The 13,127-nt window shown below is 44.7% G+C and overlaps 1 protein-coding gene across 1 annotated transcript in view; it reads left to right on the plus strand.

The window, feature by feature from the left end:
* Window positions 1-2,602: 2,602 nt before the first annotated feature.
* TRABD2B (TraB domain containing 2B) overlaps window positions 2,603-13,127 on the plus strand; it is a 290,728-nt gene continuing 280,203 nt past the window's right edge. Inside the window, exons 1-2 of the mRNA XM_026853884.1 lie at window positions 2,603-2,608; window positions 4,477-5,067. Coding sequence (XP_026709685.1) covers window positions 2,603-2,608; window positions 4,477-5,067 — 597 coding nt within the window. The remainder of the gene's footprint in view (window positions 2,609-4,476; window positions 5,068-13,127) is intronic.

Here is a 13,127-nt window from a genome sequence, read left to right on the forward strand (position 1 = left end):
GTGTATATATATGCATATGTATATATAAACCCACTAATATATATAAACACACACACACATAGATACATACACCTTCCTAGGCGTGTGCATATGTAATATTATATACATACACAAGCGCAGACTAAACTTTATACAGAGGGAGAATGCATACCAGAGTCTGACACTGGGAAAGGTTTTCTTCAGCATATTTACACGCCTAGTCTCAAGCAGGATGTGGTCTGTCATTGCAGAGGCCACAGCACAAGGTGAGACTTTGCAAAATGTAATACAAGCTTTTAATGCTGGTTGGTCTGCAAAATCCATACCTAGTCCTTAGAAGGGAGGATGTTAGGATTGAGAGGGGATTTTCTTCAAGAACAAGATTGGTTGTTTCTGGAATGCTGAGACAAAAGACATTGAATTGGATGCAGGAAGACAAACAGGCAAGGAAATATAAGACTGACTGCAGTGACTACATTGTATTGGTTGCAACACACAGGAAAAAAAAAAAAAAGTGAAATGTTAAAACAGTTGTGATAATTCAGCAGTTTCAGTGTGACAGCCTTACATAGTAGAGGCTTGTTTCTCTGACAACTGCATGTTTCTAATCACAAATTGCACGACTGAACAATGATGTTATATGTGAATACAACCGCTAACATCAAAATCAGTCTTCTGCAGGAAAATCTGTATTGCTAGACACATCACAGCACAGGTGTCATGGCAAGTAACAAGTTGTGGCATGACAGCTAGCAGTGCAACTGCTTCAGGCTTATTAATTTTCAGTTCAGAACAGCTACATATAATGTCACCTGTGCACAAGAGAGCACAGAAATCTAATTAAGAATCCATAACTGGACCTGAGCAACATCATCTAACATTGAAGTTAACCCTGCTCAGAGCGAGGGCACTCAGACCCGAGACCTCATGAAGTCCCTTCCAACCTAGATTATTACATGATCTGTAGCATACAAAAAGATTGAGTCTCATCTGCCATCTCTGGCAGGAGCAGAAAACACCTTCAGCTTCATTCATAGAAAAAGGAAAAGCTGGGTTCTTACTCTTCCAGTTCTGACATAGGACAGCTTTTGGGAGAGTCAGTGGGTCAGCCAGAGTTCCTTGTTACAGGAAAGGCATAAGAAATGCAGAGACTGAAATCCACTGGGTGCTTTGAAATTCTTCAAAGAAAGTACAGCATGGCAGAGACAGGGAAATACTGATACAGTGCAGGCCAACGATACTGTATTTTTTCCTGTGAGGAAGGTGAGAGGAGAGGAAGAGGCAAAAGGGTAGTTAGCCCTGTAAGGAGCACGCTCTGATAAAAAAAAGTGTTACACTTCCCTGCATGCAAATACTGATCCCTCACAAGCTGTTTTCTCTCAAATCTAATAATCTTCTTTACCTGTTGGAAACACACTGTAATTACAAGTTCCAATGCCAGCTTCTCATTAACAAAGAAATCTGCCCTCTATTCCATGGGGTTTTGTTTTGCCTGATTAAAGATATTGTTAAAGTCTCCACAAATATTTTTTTCTACCCACACGGACTCCTTATTGAATCTGGCTGTCTTCACTTCCTGTCTTAGTACAACTTACTTGTTAAGTTGTTGCCTCACCGCACCCCTGAAGTGGTTGCCTTTAAGTGGTTGGTGAAATGATTAATATTTATTTAGTAAAGCGCTTTGAAGATGATACATGACATAAATATCAGCTAACACTATTATGCTTCCAAAAAACAATACAGCTTTTGTAAGATTAAAAGCCTATTTCCCCATTAGATTTCTTGAAATTTGTTAAAACAAAACAACATAACCTTCCCTTTGCAGTTTATCTTTCTTATCTCCTCACAGTTTTTAATAGTCAGTCTTTCCCATCTGATTACTGCTAATCGCATTGTTATACTGCTTTTACAGCCCTGGGGTTTATTACAAAGCTTCTCTATTACTCCAGATAGGCACAAAACAGTAGCAGGTAGGGAGCAATATACATTTTCCAAAGATCAGAACCATTATTTAATGTTTTTGTAAATATTTACTTTAGAAGCAGGCTAAATGTTACTTAAGATTCGTTCTAAACTGCTGTGTTTAAAGGAAAAAAAATCACGAGGACATATGGAACTCATCTGAAGAAGAAAAAAATGTTACAATTACACAAAAGAATTAATTTCCCTTGCTGTTACCAAAGAGTTGTCTTCATAAAAGCTTGTGGCATGTTTTTATATCTTAGGTGGAACATCATCATACATATCATGTGGTATGTGGTCTCCTCTTCCTATTGCCTGAAGCTCTGGCTGCAGTTTCCCCAACCTGACTGTCCCACCAAATCGGTACACACCCGCATTGCGCTCCCACTGAGATTTCTGTTCCTGTTCTGTTCTTTTTTTTTTTTTTTCCTTCTTCTTCTTAGTCATCTTACCCACAAGCGGCATAAATCAAGGCGAGGCTGTGTTTTCACAGCTAGGCAGTTCTTGCAACATCAGGGCTGAGTTCAGGGAAATGGCTGAAAAACTTGCTATACCCACACACACACACACACACACCTGCCTTTTGGCTAATGGCAGAGGAGCACAGTGCCAAAGATGTTTGTTTATTCTTGCCCTGGGTGCTTTGATATGTATGCCATCGATGAGGGTAATCATCCTACCTCACAACACGGCACCCCATGACTGAATAGGGCCTCACATCTCCTTATAGACCTCCCAGGCGTCTTCTCCAGCTCATGAGATGTTGGGTCACGTCACTGGAGATGTCCCTACCAGCCTTCTACAAGGCCCCCCTGTTCTTTCATTACTTTGGAAAGGAGATAGAAGAAGGGTGGACCAAGTCAAAGCCACTAAGCCAAGCAAGTGCAACCATGTCACTTTGGAAGTGACACTTGCTGAACACAAGGACGCAGTTCGGCCCAGCTGCAAACAAAGGCAGCGCACCTCCATGCTACAGTGTCACGACAGCATCAAGCCTGTAGCTTTTCAACAGTTCATGGCAGCTTAGGGAAAACAACAGGATACTGTGCTGTGACTAGAACTAGCCCTTGTGGTATCACCTCTGGGACACAGACTGCACAATGCTTCCTGCTCTGGACTTCATTTCAGGTGGGGGCACAGGTACCTGCAGTGACCACCCAGCACCCCACACACTTGGGGGTGGGCTGGGAGTCAGTGCTGAGGCACATATGGGAGAAAGGTGGGGCTGCTCCAGAGAGAGGTGGCGTGGGCACGTGGAGCCAGGCCCTGCCCTCCCTTGTCCTTGCAGGCTTGTGTCATCACACTGGCAGTGCCAGTGTTGTGTCCCCCAAGGGCAGATGGGGCTGGGAGAGCTCAAAGCAGCGCACACCCACCTGCTGCCACCCCATGTCCCAGCCGCACGGGGCCACGGGTGACTCCAGGCCACAGCACCCAGTGCAGCCATGACTCAGTTGTTTCACCAGACCATCCTGTGCTGCAGTGACCGGACACCTTGTGGGCTAAAAACCCTTCAGCCTCTTTCTGTCCATCTGTGTCTTTCCCTTATCTGAACCTTTTCCCTCAGAGTAGAACCAGAAAATTAAGTATTTATTTGCAAGAACTAGAAGTATCATTAAAGAAAACCAATCCTCTGCTCCTCTGCATGATTTTTACCTGTCTGGAAAATCTGGGAGGAGAGGAGAGAGAAGAGGATTAGAGTCCTCACTTAGGCAGGAGCTGCTGGTCCCAACGTCATGGTTAGTGGAGTGCTCTCCTGCCTCTTGGAGGCCAGGAGCAGAGTCCACAGGATGCACATGGTGGTTCGAAAATCCCTTCAGTAGCCTGTGTAGCTGCGTTTGTTCATCAGTAACCACAGACAGTCGTGTCCCTCAGACTCCACAGGGCTGTCGCGAAGCCATGTTTACAGCCAGCTAGGCCTGAGTCTGGCACTGTCCTTGGCAAAACCCCTACTGGCTCTACTCTGAATTTTGCCAGAGCAAAGACCCTGTCACATATTAATAATTACTGTGTTTCATCAAGCAAACTTTGGTAGTTTTGAATCTTCTCATTACAGTGAGGAACTTCCCGATTTTGTAAAGGGTTTGCAGTCGTGGGAATGTCAGGATCCAGATCTGCTCTGCTGAGCACACTGCATACAGCAGGACGGGGTGGCAGAGACACCCCGGGGCCCCCAACACAGCGGGGCCGGCTGGTGTCCTGCAGGGAGAAGGGGTCTGCCCGGCACCCTGAGCCCCGTCCCTGCCTGAACGGATCCAGAGGCAGGAGTTCTGAAACTGGCAATGACAGGCATTGTCAGCATGTCCTCTGCTCTGAAAACCCGCAGCTTTAACGGAGATGGACACTCGGGAGGAGGCTTAAGTTACAGCTGTCGGAGTCCAGCGCCTGCTGCAATACCCTGCGGAGAAAGCTCCAGACCCTCAGGGATCCTGGATGTGCTTCTGTCAGCAAGGACCAGCTCAGGTCTTGTTGGAGGAAGATCTTCCTCCTGAAGCTTTTCGGTCTGAGTGGAAGCTGGATATCTAACGGCACGGGCAGGACCAGACCCCCGCTGTCCCCCCCCCGCAGCAAGGAGAGCTCAACTCCTTCCTCTGGACCATCCGCCGCGACCCCCCCGCCTATCTCTTCGGCACCATCCACGTGCCCTACACGCGAGTGTGGGACTTCATCCCCAACAACTCCAAGGCCGCCTTCCACGCCAGCTCCAGCGTCTACTTCGAGCTGGACCTCACCGACCCCTACACCATCTCGGGGCTGGCCAGCTGCCAGATGCTGCCCCACGGGGAGAACCTGCAGGACGTGCTGCCCCGGGAGCTGTACCGCCGCCTCAAGCGCCACCTGGACTACATCAAGCTGATGCTGCCCCACTGGATGACCCCGGACCAGCGGGGCAAAGGGCTCTACGCCGACTACCTCTTCAACGCCATCGCCGGCAACTGGGAGCGCAAGAGGCCGGTCTGGGTGATGCTCATGGTGAACTCCTTGACGGAGACGGACATCCGCTCCAGAGGGGTGCCGGTGCTCGATCTCTACCTCGCCCAGGAGGCCGAGAGGATGAAGAAGACGACGGGTGCGGTGGAGAGGGTGGAGGAGCAGTGTCACCCGCTGAACGGGCTCAACTTCTCCCAGGTAAGGAGACTCCTAGGCCTCATGGCTTATCCCAGGAAGTGGGGGCCGTTCTCCTTGCGTTTTGGTGGGTTTGTGGGGGCGAACCCCAGGCCTGTTGCAGCGGGGTGGGTCACTCGTGGGCCTCAGCAGCCTTTTTGTCAGGCTGCCCATTCTCCATCACGCCGATCTGTGCTGCCCGCAAAAAACCTGGATGTGCGCAGCGAGTGCTGCGCGTTTATCGTCTGTATTATTTATTTGAGAGGCAGATGTCCGGGGTGTGAATGTGTGTGTCCACTGGCTTGCCACTTGTGAGCGAAACTTCCATGCCCCCTGTCCTGTCCCAGAGCTGGGTAAAAAGTGCTTTTTAAAAAGTATTTGCTTGTTTTTAAGTCAAGCAGCTCTGTGGTACTTGTCAGAAAGAGGATGAAACATGAACAATGAAAAAAAGAAATTTCGACATTGTTCAAATAGATTTAAGTACGTGCAAACTGTTGGTCGTCTTTTTAGTAGTCACTGCAGGGCAAAACAAACTGGCTGACGTTGCCCTCATACTGGGGGAAATTAAGTGTGCAATCTGCATGGATTTTTTTCATTTTAGAACAGGTAAAGTTCAGCAAAAAGAAAAGGACATAGATTAAGAACCTAAAGTTATTGGTGTAACTGGACTCCAGAATTCTTTCAGTGGATTTAGCTTTAAACAACCAAATACTAAGCCATGCGATCTATTTCATTTCAGTGGATTAATCAGGAACACAGTCACAGCTATTGACTTTGCTTTGTGAAACTGTTTATATGAAATCAGATTTACTAGAAATTCAGGAAATGAATGTGTGTGGAAGAAAACAAATAATCCAGGGGAAATTTAAGATGGTGTCAGTTACTGCTATGATATTTCGTTTTTAACCTGCTTTTCCTCATTAGTTTCGGATCAGCCTATTTCCAGCTTTAGTTTACTGTCCTAGTTTGAGCAAAAAAGTTCTTGGTGATGTGGGAATAAAGATTAAAGGACTGATCTTTAGTGTGATTAAAATGTCCTTAGAGTGCCTTCACCCCCCTCTCCCCCGAAGTCTAGTGGGAACTGTTTTAAGGGGGGAAAGTCTGGCTTTCACTAACATTTGGTTCATCTGATATTTCAACTAGAAGTCTAATTCTGCATACAGCCTTCAGAGGAGAAGGTTGGTTGCATACACTTTTGGAGGGAATTTCTTGTTTATCAACAAAAATAATTAGAAGAAAGCCCCTCAGGACCTTTGCATTAATTAAGACACATACAAAACAAAGAATTCGTTTTACCCTGTTCTGTTTAAAAGGTTTAAGTGCCTATCCTCTCTATTGAAGCCTTCTTTAAGGTGAGGTGAAAATAATTAACCATTCCAGACATCCAATAGAACTTGGTTGTATTAGGTCAAAAATGGCAGTTAGAATCAAGCACATGAAAGCACTTGGTTAAAAATGTACCACTTGGAAGCCTTTTAAACATGAATCATATTACATTTTTTTCTTTTTAGAGAGAGAAAGCAAGTGAGCGACAGAGAAAAGAAAAGGGACAGAGTACAAAACTCACTGCTGCTCTTACCATAATTCTGTTTTTCTCTCTGAATTTTAAATAGCAACAAAATTTTTCCCGTCTTTTTGCTACAATACTAATCTAAAAAAAGCAGCAAAGGTGTTACTGTCATTGGCAAGTAAAGGACAATCATTTATGCAAAGTGTTTGTGCTGATTAAAAAAATACATTGCATTATAATTATTACAGAGAATTGATATTGCTGATAAAATAGATCAATGTTCAGGAGGATTTTTCCTAGACTGAAGGTTTTTCTGGGAACAAGGCCACCAGAACAACATGAGACAAAATTAAAACAAACCAGATATTTATTTTCTTGCTTCCTCTAGATTTCATGCATCCTGACACCTGGCTTAGTTGTTTAACAATAGTAATTTGTAATGTTATCACACCGTCTGGCAGTCCTACTGCTTGGTGTATTACTGTGCTAATTTAGTGGAGTGGATTACTATGGGTAGGTTTCAACTCCCAATTTCAGGTCTTGGAGCCTTCCTTAAGCAACACGTAATTAAAACACACTAAAATGGAAATCAGAAATTGAGCAGCTTTTGTCTTGTAGGGTGTTTGCACAGTTTGATGAGAACATCTGCGATAAATTACATTCCCAAATCTGCTAAGGGCATCAGCAGTTTTTACCTGTTTTCAGCATTACTGTTACGGGAATTCTGCACATAATTTCTGCATTCAGAATTCACGTTTTAAAACTGTGCCTTGCTGAATCATGTCAATGCTTTTGTTTCCCACATCCCCAAAGTCCAGTATTTTTGCTCTGAGCAAATTAAAAGAGAAAAAAAGCTTTTGCTTTTTTTTTTTTTTTTTTAAAAATTTCTTCCCCTCAAAGGCAGCTTTGTGCTACTACAAATATTTAATCTGACTACATGCACCAAATCTGTTAATCTGATACTGTGAGGAGGAGGAAATCTAGGAGTGGTCCCGGTGTGGTACTTGGTTTTGATCTGCTCTGAAAGAAAGCGGATACACTTGCATTTTTGACCAGGAACGATCTCTGAAACGTTCTGTGCGTGGCTTTGAAATGTTGATTGTTTTAGCCGGATGGAAAGATTAAGGTGGCTCATATAATTAGCTGCTTCCTGGAGAGCCAGCTCTTGCAGGTAGAGCAGGGCACATTGTTTTCTATTGTAAACCCAGATACTTTGTAGCTTGATGCTCTGCTCTCCCTGAAATCTCTGCTCAGTGTTTTACACCGCTCTCCCAAGTGGGCACTGCTCCTATCCCCTCGTTTTCCTGCTGACTGGCTGCTTTCCTTCATGGCTCCCTGAGGGAGCATCCTCGCTCCCCATGGGACTCTGGCAGCTGCTGGTCGCATAGTCTGTGCCCCAGGTATTGTATAGCTGGTGGCAGGGTGTCTGAATCACAGCAAAAGGCTGGGTTGGGAGCTTGGCAACAGGGGAATTCAGATCAGGTTTGGGTCAGGTTGAAATTTCACTGTTCCTTGCTTGGTGTACAAAGTTTCAGGGAGGAACAGAGAGAGCTAAGAAGCAGGCAAAGAAAAGGAAGCAGACAACTTTTCTGTCTGACAGCATAGATGTGTATTTACAGAGCGGCCAGAAAAGTGCAAAATCAAGTGGGCCAGGACTGAGAAGAGCTGGTGAGGGGCTGATGGCATTCGGGGCCTTCAGAGGCACTGCAGCCGGCGCCATGATCTGCAGCCAGCGCCATGACAGGCTGTGAGGACTTGCCCACGTGTCCTCCGAGGGCTAACCTGGGAGAGGGTTAAGCTTTTCATCCTCTTTGGGACCCTCATGTGGGTCTGTGGTGGAAAGCTCTCCCCAGGCTGACATACGCTGCTGTTGGAGTGAGGAGGGCAGGGATGGTGGCTCCTACAGCTGCTCAGGTCTGTCCGTGTCCACCCTGATTGCCCAGGGCTGTGGTGGAACCACAGCTCAGCCCAGGGGTGAGCACCCACAGGCAGCATCGTGTCCCCACTAAAAGACTGTATGGTCAGCAAGGGGAAGGTTTTACTCCTCTACCCACGCTGCTCTGCCCTTCGGAGGTGGCTTGTAGGTCTCACTTGTGTTTTATCTGGTTTCTCAGCAAGATGCCCAGACCGAGACAGTGTTGATATCCCTTCCTCCAAGTTAGAAATAAAATCCCTCTCCCACCTCATCCAGAGCTTGCTTTCTTCAGGGAGAATCTACATTCAGCTTGCATCAGATGCCCTGAATCCCAGGGTTTGTGCGGGGAATTCTGTGTCAGGGTCTGACTTCACCCTGCCCTGTCTGTGGGGGAAGCTGTCTGGCCGGAGGGGAGCTGCTGGCACCCCCTTTACTCTTCCTCCACTGGTTGGGACTTGTGAAGCCCTGACTCTGGTCTTCTCTGGCTGGTATCATTTCCAACTGCAGGGGGAGATGTTAAATATCAAACCAGTGTTGATTGGATCAGAGACAGCCTCAAAGAAAGAAACCTTAGACCGTGCAAGATTAAACTTCACACTTCACCATTCTTCCCTTTTCATTTATTTGCCGCCTCATTCTCTGCACAAATAAACCTCGTCTCCCTGCTTTCTACCAATGAGACAGCATTAAAGGGGCAGGAATGACTTTGTTAACAAAATCAGTCTTCATTTCCCAGGTCCTGCTGTTCCATCAAACCCTAGGACATGGCAGCTTTGATTACTCTAGTGATAGGATTAGAGGGGGAACAAGTGCTGTTTAATAAAAGGCCGATGGGTGGTCCATCATGTTTGGTCACTGACAGATCTGCAGTCTTGGAGCTGGACCTTCAGTGGCAAAACAGCACGAGACAGTAGTAGATAGACAGGGCCATGGCCTGGATTTGCTATTCCATCTTCCCTGTACCCTTGAAAAATTAAACATTTCTGTGATCACAAAGCTGGGACTCTTGGAGCTGACAGGGACTGGTATAGCTGCCTTCAAGGGAAATTTGCCTGTTTATACTAATGAAAGATCCAGGCTCAAAGTTTTCCAAACTGGATTAAAGGGCTCAGTTTCAGAGCTAGTTGATTTTTGACAGTCTGTGTAGTTTATTTGAGGGAGTATTACTGATTTTTTAAAAATTTTATTTTATTTTTTATAGGAAAAGTGGGTTTTGCCTAACAGAAATTGTGCCTTTTGTCTTTAAAAAAAAAATCAGGCTTCATGAAAAGGGCAAGAATCATCCAAAAAAGTATCATCTCTTTTGATTGCTGAATATTGTTGAAAGAAGTGTTGTTACAAAGTTTGTTTATACATAGTTATACATAATGCACATAGTTTTCAGCTTGCTGTCTTTAATTAAACTGTCACCCCTTTTGCCTCCCCATACCCCAGGATAAAAAAAAAGTTTCCCTAGTAAAATTAACCTGGTGTAGAAATTCATACAGCATAAATAGAAATCCTTCTGCTTAACTAGATTCTTCCAAATTTAACTTTGAAGACTAGTGGAGCTGCTTTACGTCTTTACCAGGGGAACTGCTGAGGGTGAAACTATGCAGGTATTAAAACTACAGTAGTCACAGTAACACCTGAAAGGATCAGCAGCTGACGTTTTATAGCTGTAACTAACTGTACGTGTTGCTCTTTACAGCCAGTTACTCTGTGCTTCTTCACCACAGCCCCCTTGAAAGGCCCACCCTGGCATTTGATGCCTATTAAGAAAAAAGCCACTAAGTTAATGATGGCTTGAGGGGCATCTGGCAATTCATCTATTGTATTTATTGTATATATAACTGCAAGAAGTGTTTGTAGAACAGGTTAGATATAAGCCTTTCCTTTCCCTCTGATCCTTCACACCTCCCTTTGTAAGATCCAAGCCCAGGACAGGTGTACCTGCCTCCCATAACAGATCTGAAGAGGATTCTGCTGCTTCATTTGTTTGCAAAATTATGGGTGCTGCTTATGATGGTTTTTAGGCAGGAAATGCATCTTTGTAAGGTGGTCTTTAACAGGAACAAACCCCCAGGAAACAGCAGCTAACAAGCCTGACACTCAGGGAAGTCCCTGCTGTATTTGAGGTGGCTGAACATTACCAATGTATAGAAGTGAAGTTGCAGAGTTGTGCTGTTTTTTCCTGTGTGTGCGGCTCGAGGTGAGGTGAGGTCAGAGCGTGGCCTCTTTGCCTCCAGCAATGCCTGGCCTCTGCGGCAGCAGCCCTGGAACTGCCACAGCGTGAGGGAGCACCCAGGCATGCGCTTTGCTCCTGGGAGGAGATCCACTCCCCGAGCTCTGCTTCGGGGAAGGGGATCAGAAGAGAGACAGATAACCCCAAATCCATGCCTGTACTTAGGCCCTAACACTGCTTTCAAATTCCTGTCGGATCTCCCCTGGAGCAGTTTGCCACCACTGAGCTGCTCATCCAGTAAGTGCAAAATACCCTCCTCTTCAGTAAATGGTATTTCCACAGTGATAATTTTCTCTGTTTGTTGTCTGCTGTCAGTTTCTGATACTGTTGCAACAGCAGCCAGGATCCTGCTCTGGGCCCAGAGTGCTTTGCTTATAAACAGAACGAACCATTGACCTTAAAAACCTCAACTTCAAGTATAGTGCAACCTACAGTCCTCAGAAAGTCTTTAACAGCCTCCCCTCAGCTCCCTAGTGAGTAGCAATCCACGTTATAAAGCCAGCCCACATCATTCAGGCTAGTCAGAGGTTCCTGTATTGAAAAGGCCAGAAATGATCTTAAGCAAGGGCACTCATTCACCTTGCACTCCTGCAGAGACTGAGATCAGTGGCAGGGTTCCTGGCAAAGCATATTTGGGAACTTCAGAGGAACGTACTGTAAAATAACAGGTTTCGTCTGTGCTAGGCTTTACACTGCAAACCCTTACTAATCTCTTCACTGTCATTAGGAGTTGATGAGATAGGTAAAAGGCAGAAGAAATCACTGAGTTACTGCTTGAGCCACATGAAATTGGTGTGATTTCTTTCATCTTTTGGCCCTGTTAGAGGGGTTCCCTGCATGCTTGGATGAGGGACTGTAAAATTACTTCCCCAGTGCACAGTGTTTAGGATAGCACAAAAATGGAGATTTTCAGCAATGACCAGTGTTTTGCTAACTTAATTTTTTTAACTTTCAAGAGTCAGTGTTAGAAGAGCCCTGTTTTGCAGGAAAATATATCTGCCGTGTGGCCAAACACTTTCCTAAATCCCTCTTTCAAGCTGACAAGCAATTCAGATCCTAGATGCTACCAGATTTAAAGTCTGCAGAAAGCAGTATGAGTTGATCACAAAACTTCAGTATCTTTCTGAACATCTCAAATTATTTATAGGTTGCAGTCACTAAGACATTTTTCTGAACATTGCAGCAATTTTTGAACCCAGTACTCTGTCTGTAACCCATAAAGCATTATAGTTTCCAGCTCACTTGAGACATCAGAAATTAAACTGGTGCCTGCAGATCAGGCAGATAAACTGCAGATACCAGTTTGAACTTAATATCTCAGTTCTTGGACTGGAATTGGAACAAGGCTGTACTCACTGGAGAGTGGGAGCAGACATGCAACTAAAATGTGTGACTGGTTGTATTCATGACAACAGCTAGTATTATGGTGTCTCATTCATCTCCATGGATTGGCTTTTTCTGGTGTTCAGGAGAACAATATAGCTGCCTTGTGTTATTGTTATTGTTTATTGGATCTAGTTGTCATTTAAATGCACAGAGAATTAGAAGTGGCACAGCTAATACCTGTGTCAGGAGCTCAAGCAGGAATTAGCAGAGATGACTGCTGCTTTTGTCACTAGTTATTCCAACAGCAGTCCTTACCATTTGGGTTTCCAATTTTTAGAGCTTCTGCTGCAAGTCATTTCAGGACTTCTAGCACAATATAAATGAAACTTGCTAAAAACTGTAAATTAAAACCATGTGTTCAGCATTTTGGGATGGATGTTGTATGACTTGAGGAGTCTCATTAGCAAAAGTATTTTTAGTTTGAATGCGATCAAAGACCCTAGGTTTTCCACTCTGAGGGTCATTTAACATAGGCCTAGACACCCTATTTCTCATCATACATAGATTTCCATAGGCCAGTTATGTCTGAAGAAATCATCATCCCTGAAATATTGTAATTAGATTTATTATCAGTGGACCATTGCTGATCACCGCTGTCCAGGCACTGCAACAACACTGAGGGTTGAAGAGTCTTGCAGATGGCAAAAGGGAGTTTTATTATTGACTTCTTCAAAATCAGGATTGCAACCCATGCCAGTGGGTAGCAGTGTTAGATGTTAAAGGCCATTGGTATAAATCAAATCCTATATGTTGTACTTATTCCAGAGTGCCCCTTGAAGCCGGGGATAATGCTGAACTATTCCCAAGAACTTCTATTGGCAAATAGAGAAAGGACTGTAAAAAAATAAAGTGTTCTGATTTCTTCTTTTCCTAGGCTCATTTAACATGAAAGTTTGAAACCTTTCAAAGGAATTCCAGTTCAGAGGTTCTTCAGGCTTGGATATCGCTGCAAAATCACAGAGTTCTTTGGGATGGGCATGGAGAAAAGCTAGCAATGCAGCCGCAGACAATACGTTAGCTGTAACAACACAATTAAAGGAATAACACTA

Source organism: Athene cunicularia, assembly GCF_003259725.1.
Source record: "Athene cunicularia isolate RWA chromosome 8 unlocalized genomic scaffold, athCun1 chr8_part1, whole genome shotgun sequence".
Taxonomy (NCBI): Eukaryota; Metazoa; Chordata; class Aves; order Strigiformes; family Strigidae; genus Athene; species Athene cunicularia.